Source organism: Manacus vitellinus, unplaced genomic scaffold, assembly GCF_001715985.3.
Source record: "Manacus vitellinus isolate BGI_N305 unplaced genomic scaffold, ASM171598v3 scaffold_85_pilon, whole genome shotgun sequence".
NCBI lineage: Eukaryota > Metazoa > Chordata > Aves > Passeriformes > Pipridae > Manacus > Manacus vitellinus.
In genome coordinates this window covers 963,096-971,146 of record NW_021940845.1, presented here as the reverse complement: position 1 = coordinate 971,146, position 8,051 = coordinate 963,096, and the positions used below count along the sequence as shown (strand labels likewise).

Sequence of the window (8,051 nt, the reverse complement as noted above, 5' to 3'; positions counted from 1 at the left end):
CCTGGCCTTGGACACTTCCAGGGATCCAGGGGCAGCCACAGCTCCTCTGGGCAACCTGTGCCAGGGCCTCACCACCCCCACACGACACCTAGGACCCTCCCAGTGCCTCTGCCCCACCATCCCAGCACAAGAAGCCCCCCAAGAGGGACAAAAACGGCCTTTCCCCCTTTTTTCTTTCCTTTAACCCAGATTAGTTCACAGACCCAAGCTTGATCAGGTCCCTGGGGCAGCACACACAGGCAGGGGTGGGGAATGGGAAAGAGTCCCAGGCCAAAATTACACAGTCCAAACTGTGCTGGTACAGCCAGTCCCGCTGCCAACTGAGTAACAGCTCTCAAATACCCTGGCCTGGCCCCAGGAAAAGCCATGGAGTGCGTGCTCAGAGCTCAGCCCTGCCCTGTGAGCCTCAAACCAGGGACGAGAAATCAGCTTTCAGCCCCCAGTGAGCCTGGCTCCAGAGCCAGAGCCCTCAGAGCCACGCTGGCATGGCAGCCGGCTCCTGGGGTTTAAGGGAAGGGGGAGATGAAAGGCACCACAAATTGATGGGACCCCACAGCTACATCCTGAGAACTGGCAACACTGGCCAAAAAACTTTGGCTGAGCAGGCAGGATGCCAGTCCCGGTCCTGCCCTGGGGGAGCGTGGAACCAGCTAAGTGGCTCCAGGGAAAGGGTTTCCCTTTGGAGGTGCTCGGGGAAAACAGCACAGGGCAAACACGTGCCTGCTGCCACGTCCCCAGCCATCCCTGCTGGTCCCACTCCAGCTCCAAGTCAGTGGAGTGGGTGGCAGGAGTGGGGACACGAGCTTGGCTTTCCAGCCTGACATCTGTAGGTGCTGGATGGGCCAAGCTTCTCATCGTCTTGCAGCCAAGCCACGGCAGCCTGAGGTGCCAGAAAGGAGCCCTTTTCCCACCAGGAGAGAGTCTGCACGCACAGCCCTCCACCCCCAAACTTCACCTGCCCACCACCAGCCACCTTCCATCCCTCTTCCCCAGGGAAGGGGTCACAGCACCAAGCCTGACAGCTCGAGAAGCATTTGGACAATGCCCTCAGGCATGTAGTGGGGTTGTTGGGGTGTCCTGTGCAGGGCCAGGAGTTGGACTCAGTGATCCCTGTGGGTCCTTTCCAGCTCAGAACAGCGATTCTGAGACCTCCCCCTTCATTCCTATCCCGGTGAGCTCCCTAAAACCTCTAAATCCTGACACCCAGCAGGAGCTAAGGGGAGGCTGGCAGGACACAGCTATAAAAGGCCACGCTGCTGTGACACGTGGGCCGGGTCAGCCCGCGGTGGCCCCGGGGCCAAGGGGCGGCGGGGCCACCAAGCCCGTGCCCTGCGCCTCCCGCTATATAAATAGGCGCCGCATTCCCGGCAGCATCCCAGCACGCGGCGATCCCACCCGGGCCATTAATCTTGGCAGCGGGGACCTGCCATTATGCCGGTGCCTGGGAACTAATTGGGAGTTCAGAAAGATATCATTCAGCTGCTGAAACCCGAGCGCTGTCCCTGCGCCAGCCCCTGGCTCCCCCGGCACGCGGGGACGTCACCGGCATTCGCTGGGAGACGGTGGGGTCACGTCCCGATGGAGCCACGGAGGAGAGGAGCAGTGCCCAGCCCAGGATGGGGCACGGGGAATTAGGGAATGGCCCGGTGTGTGTGTCGCTGGTATGTGGCTTTAAGGAGGATTTAAGGCCAAGAAGCACCAACGGGTTCCCACAGCACTGGGGAGCTGGGACGTGCTGGAAGCTGTGGGAGTCACAGTCCCATAGGAGCTGCTCTCTCCTCCAGTGACCCCAGCATTGGCTTTATAGCAGGTGACTTACACTTCCACCAGTCCTTCACTGCAGCTGGTATTGAATGATTAATTAGCTACCTCCATCTCATTAAAGCACACAACTCAGACCATATTATGCATCGCCTCTGCTGCCAGTAACTGTAATTCCTAAATTATTTTTTCCTTCTAACTAACACTGCTGGAGCTCCTGCCTGGTCCTTGTTTGTTAGCCTGCACCCTCCAAAAACCACTTGGCAGAAACACTGCCTCGCTGCTGTTGACTTAAAGCCACCTTCAGCAGGCACACAGCCATGGGTGGCTGCTGGGCTAATCCACACAGCCCCCAAAGCCACGTGGGCTCTCCACTTCCCAGGAGAGACAGCCTGTCCCACTGATCCTCTCCAGGATGGAGGAGATGGGACAAACAAAACCTTTAACTGCTCAGGGCTTTCACTGAAGAACGCTTTATTTTAGGTTTTTGAGGGACAGCAAAAGTCTCTGGGCTTGTGGCCACCCGTGCCAGGATGGTGTCTCTGCAGGGGGGTGGTGGCACAGGGGCACTGCCAGAGCATCACATGTGCCCTGAACCCTGGAGCATGTTGCATCAGGGACACGGTAAACCAAAGGCCCCCTGTCTGCCCTGCTCTTCCCTCTGTGTTGCAGTTGGGTTTTTTTTTTCTCCTCAGCAAGCCAAAAAGGGTAAGAGCCACCAAAATTCTTTGGGTTTACTTCTTGGGTACAAATTCTCCTTCTCCTCCCAAGGATGGAGAATAATCACAAACCAAACACTCCTGCACCCTCAATCCTGAGCCTGCATGATGTGCCCCACACACCTCCCATGGCTCAGCATGACCAAAGCCAAGCTCCTGACCCCAGAGAGCTTCATTGAGGAGCCACAAAACCTCCTCTAGGCAGGAGAACAGTCCCAGCCACACGGACACCCAAGTTCAAGAGAACCCTCCTGCTGCTTGGCCATGAGTCTGGTGCTGGCACACTCTGCTCCAGCCCAGAGATCATGGCATGGATTCAACACAAAGCTTCAGAGCAGCGAGGTGTGGAGGGGGGAGGAGGATGTGGACCCTCATCCTCTCTCTACATCATCTCCAGGCAGGTCCAAAGCCTCTGTTTCTGCTTGGGTTCCATCCCATGGTTATGGCAATCAGCCTGTTGGAGCTGGGCATCCCCAGCCCCACTCTCTCCTGGCACCCTTTTGTTTTTCTGAATTTCAGGCTTCCAGGCTATTTCTTGGCCAGGCAAGTCTTGGAGAGCTGCAACAGCCCCAGGAGCATCCCTGTGGCCAACAAGCCCTGAGCTGCCCCGGATTTGAGATGCCTGAGGCTGCCCCAGCTCCTCCTCCACAATGCTCCCAGTTCTCCCCACATGACAATACAGCACAGGGGCCTCCCCAGGAAAACCACTTTTGTCACCAAAGCCCTTCCCAGGGCAGCTGGAAGGATATTTATCAGCCTTTCCCCTGCCATGGAAAATCTCTGGATTCCAAGCAATGAAAATAAGGAAAAAAAAAAAAAACCACCAAGGGAAAAATAAGGCAAGGGAGAGCAACTCTCCCTGAAATAACAATGTAATATAAATACAGTCAAACTCCTCCTGCAAATATCAAGGGAGTAGTTTGGCACATCCAAAAAAGAATCTTGGCAGGACACACCGAAAGGTATCTGCGTGTCCTCACGCCTGGGCAGCAATGACAACCCAGGGGCCAGAAGCCAAGCTGAGCAGCCTGGGGTGAGACCTGGCACGTGGAGCCACTGCTGATCCTCAAATTAAAACACATCACCCCCCAGCTCTGCTGCTTTGGAGGGTCCCACCCCAGCTCACTGCCCTGTAAGGAGGTGCCAGCTCTCCCAGATTTGTTACCTGCTGCAGTGCCACTTGCAAGCTATCCAAAAAACTCCTAATCCCAGGAATGACTGCAGCCAGGAGGAGCAAGGTAGCAGACACTGGCTGTGCCAAACTACTCTGCTTTGATACTTACAGCACCGTAAGGAAAGCTGGAGTCACACTTGGCAGCATGCAGGGACCAGGAAGCGTCTAAGTGATGTTAAGGTGTTTTTCTCCAAACTCAAGAGCAAGTGCAAGCAGGAGAAGAGAGCAGGGAATCCCCCTTTAACACCCTTCAGGCACCTTTAGCCCTGCCACTCTTCCCCAGGGCAGGACACTTGGCAAAGCAGCTCCTGGAGAGCCACCAGGATGGCAGGTACAAGGCAGGGGACACCCTTTCCTGAGGCAGGGCCATCAACTCCACAGGGCAGTGACAGGAACACTGGCACAGTGCCAGCACAGCCATCCTCCATGGGAAGGGCTGTATTGTGCCAGCAAACCCAGAATAGGGAGGGCATGGAGATGCACCGTGTTTATAGGTGACATTTGTGATTAGATGAGCAGCAGAGACCCATTCCCTGCTCCAGCTGTTGCCTGGAGCACCCCAAGCAACACCACAGTGCAGAACTCCAACAGCATCAGCTACCAACTTATCCCAGAGCCTCCAGAGTGCTGTGGTGGGAGCCAGCCCTGCCTCACTCTGCTCCCAAGGTACCTGCTGGGAGTTTTAATTAATTCAGAAGCCCAGCAGGTCATACCTGAGCTCAGCAAGCTCCAGTAAAGGCCCTGCCTGCAGCTGCCTCACAGGAGAGCAACCTGGCAGGGGATGGAGGAGGAGGAGGACAAGGGGGTTCAGGGAGAGAAATTGTTCTCTACAGAAAGGGCAGCTCATCTCCACCTCTGGCAGGACCTCTCACAGAAAGGAAACCCACACCAAAGTAAAGGATGGACAGAAAATAACAAAGAGAGGGTGGTCCAAGAACAGCGGCTAGGGGGAGGAATTTCGCAGACTCACAAAGAAAGAAGCTCTTGTATTTCTCTTTGGTCAGAAAAAAACAACAAAACCACCCCACCACCAAGCCTATCTGCTCCCAGCAGCTGTGCAGAGCAGCACATTCCTCGGGCTGAATCGTGGTCCTGCGGCTCCCAGGAGAGGAGGAACCCACAGCAGAAAGGGCTGAGCGAAGCTAAAAATGAAAATCTGGAGCTGAGACAATCTGGGGAAGGCAGAGGAAAGCAGGAGCCACAGTGGTTGCTGGCAGCAGAGCATGCAGGACTCTTTCTTTGTCCAGGGACAGCCCAGAGAGCTGCCCCCAAATCAAACCTCCCTTTGGGATCTGCACAGGGAAGGGTCTTTGGTGCCAAGACCCTCGTGGTTAACCAGGGCAACCCTACAGCTGGTTGGAAGGGAAGGGAGGGAAAGGGTCCTGTCCTGAGGGGCAAATCTGGGGTGCTCATCCCAGCCTGGTCAAGCTGGCAGAGGGGTGGGCAAACATGGACAGATGTGATGTAAAAGACAATGGGAAAAGAAAGGGGCCTCTCCCTCAGCACTCCCATGGTCACAACCCACTGCCCTCACCCACTCCTCAGGTGGGGCTGGGGGGCTCCTGCAGGGCTAGGAGACCCTGGAACTGGCTACCCAGTAGCAAAAAGCAGCCCATTCCGAGGGGACCAGCCCCAGTCTCTCCCAGGATGGAGAAAGCTGCATCCCTGGGATGTTTGTAGCCTCATCTGCCAAATCTGGGGTTCAGCTGCCAGGGATCCCATGGGTGGGCAGCCCCTGCATTTGCACCCCTGAGCTGGTCCTGCCTCACTCTCCACCTGCTCCTCCTGCCTGCCCCAAACCCACCCAGCAAATCCAAAGCTGCTCAGCAGAGGCAGGGGACCAGCACACCCCCTTCCCACTGCCAAAATCCCAACCAGGGATGTGGGTTTAAATTAAAACTGGGGGAAAAGCAGAAAACGTTTCCTATTTCCCCAGGACCTGCAGACCTTGGGGTGATGCTGTGCAACACAAGAGCCCCAAACCCCAGAAACCTGTCCCACACCTCCCACCACTGCCTGACCCCAGTCCCGTAGCAGAGAGACGGAGCTGCTGGACATTGAGCAGTGGCACACGTGTCTGATACGCCACCCCAGCACCATCCCAGTACAGAAGGACCTTTGTCACTCCTTGCACCCTTGTCTCTTACCTTCCAACACCACCTCCTTGCCCGTCTTCTTCAAGGCCTGCACGGCCTCGTCGTGCGTGGCCTCGGACAGGTCGGTGCCGTTGACGGAGAGGATGGCATCCCCCACGTACAGCGCCTCGGTCTGGTCTGCTGCCAGCCCCTTAAAGATCTTGGAGATCAGGATGGGCATTTTATTCTCTCGGCCACCTTGAAACAGAAGAGACAGGAAGCAGTTGTGGCTGCTGGAGCTCATGGAGAGCAGGTGGGGAGGGGGATGCTCCGGTACCAGATGGCCCTGGTGAGGCTGAGCCCTTCTCCTGGCACTCAGTTGTGCTGGGTCAGCCCCCTGCTCGTTCCCCCAGATGCCCACAGGACACCTGTACCAACCACAGCAGCCAAACTACCACCAGGCTTTACAGCAGATGAAGTGATTGCTCCAAAACCACTAGGAATGATCACAGATTAGTCACAGAGTGAACACGTAAACCTGGCCATCTCCCCATCAATTCTGGCAGGAAAGCATGTCTTTATTTGCATTATTAATCATGTGTGCTGAGAGATTATCCTTGCTCCAAGGACTTCATGATCTCAACAGATAAGACAGCTGAACGTTTTTGGAGAGGCCAAAGAGTCAGGGAGAGGTGAACCAACCTGGTTGCATGTTCCTTTCAGCACAGCAGCCCTATCTTACCTGCTGCTCTCCTGACTAAAAGAATGCTATTCAGACTCCCGGCGGCTTCGGGAGATCAATTTGCACGTTAACTTTTGAACCCGCTGGGAGATCCGAGCTGCCTCCGTGCCAGGGAGCAGGGATACAGCAGCTACTGCCCATGGCAGTCGGGGATCATCAGTCCCTGAGATGCCCCGTGCCCCAGGACAGCCTGTCCCGAGGAGCCTCCAAGAGATGTTCTTCACCCCAGAGGGAGAGGTTGAGCCCAGCCTCTTGTCACTGCCCGCCCCCAGGCTGCTCCCAGCCAGTGCCACAGGCATTTCCTCGCTCAGCCGCCTGCCAAGCCCTGCGAGGGCTCTGGTTATCAGCTGTCAGAGGCCCCGGCGGGGGCTGCTCCGTCCTTGCGGCAGCAGCTCCTGTCTCAGCTGCCAGCACCGAGAGTCCTGCCAGGGCCCAGAGCCTCGGCCGGCACAGCTCTAGCTCAGCTTCCTGCTGTCTTGCCAGCCCAGCACCCCCAGCACCCAGACCCACACCCCATGGCAGGACACCTCACCCACAGCCCGGGTGGCGGGGAAGTGTCCCTGGGTGAAACGCGGTTGGCACGTGCACAAACAGGGACGTGCCAGCAGCCTGGAGAGGAGGAATGATGTCCTGTCCTACCAGAGCTGCCCCACCACTCACAACAGCTTCTACTGCCCAGTTCTGATGGCAACTACTTCTTTTCCACATACGTCACTGCAAAAATAGAGTCTTGACTGAACCAAGTGTAGTTTCTCCTTTCCTGGGAGAGCCACAGAGAAAGCAGTAACTTGGCAGCCAAAGGGTCGTTACGAAAGGGGTTTTATCCTTCCAAAAAAAGGGGGTTGGCAGGCTGGGGCACCCTGGAGATACGGCCAGCAGTGTCGATCCAGTTCCAGCACACAGATATCCACATAGCAAAACCTCACGACTTCAGAGGGAGCCGGAGGCTGCGTCCGTCTCCTCTGAGCTGTGAGGAGAAGCCACGTCAGGAGGCGAGAGCTGCCCTGTTGCTGCCCCCGGGGCTGCCGAGCCCGCTGCCTGCCCTGCCCGCACACGGAGTCACGGCCCCTCACAGCCACGCTCCGTGACAGACCTTTCCCTGCCTCTTTGCTGCCCTTTTCATCCTCCTCTCCACCACGCTCGGAGCCGCGCGAAAAGCAAAGGCAGGCGGGACGCCAGGAACGCCATCCCTGCCCCAAGAAGTTTCCAGCCTGAAGTTCAGGCGAGTCACCAAGGCAGTTTGGGAAGGAAAACAAGGATTACAATAGGGAGGCTTCCCGCTGCTCGGCTTCCCGGGAGCAGACGTCTCCAAGCCCGAGTGCGTTGGTTTAACAGCCCCAGAGCCTGGAGATCTCCAAGGGCTTTACATCGTTTATCTGATAGTTTAAAAGGGCATCTCCCAGCTCAGGGACACGGGGGGACAAGGACACGCCGGCAGAGCCCTCGCTGTGGTTACAAAAGGGCAGCTTTTGTATAACTGGGTGCCCTCTGCAGCCCACCTGCCTCCTGAGACACCACCCTACCCGTGGGCGCGGGGGGACAGCGGGAATCTGTCCCCTCCAGCCCCCAAACGCCGGGGA

The 8,051-nt window shown here is 56.9% G+C and overlaps 1 protein-coding gene across 1 annotated transcript in view; it reads right to left on the bottom strand.

The window, feature by feature from the left end:
* Window positions 1-6,048, bottom strand: part of SNTA1 (syntrophin alpha 1) — a 10,356-nt gene extending 4,308 nt beyond the window's left edge. The window contains exons 1-2 of the mRNA XM_018085675.2: window positions 5,802-6,048; window positions 4,625-4,796 (exon numbers count right to left, since the gene is read on the bottom strand). Coding sequence (XP_017941164.1) covers window positions 4,625-4,796; window positions 5,802-6,033 — 404 coding nt within the window. The 5' untranslated portion in view covers window positions 6,034-6,048. The remainder of the gene's footprint in view (window positions 1-4,624; window positions 4,797-5,801) is intronic.
* Between the last annotated feature and the right edge of the window lie 2,003 nt (window positions 6,049-8,051).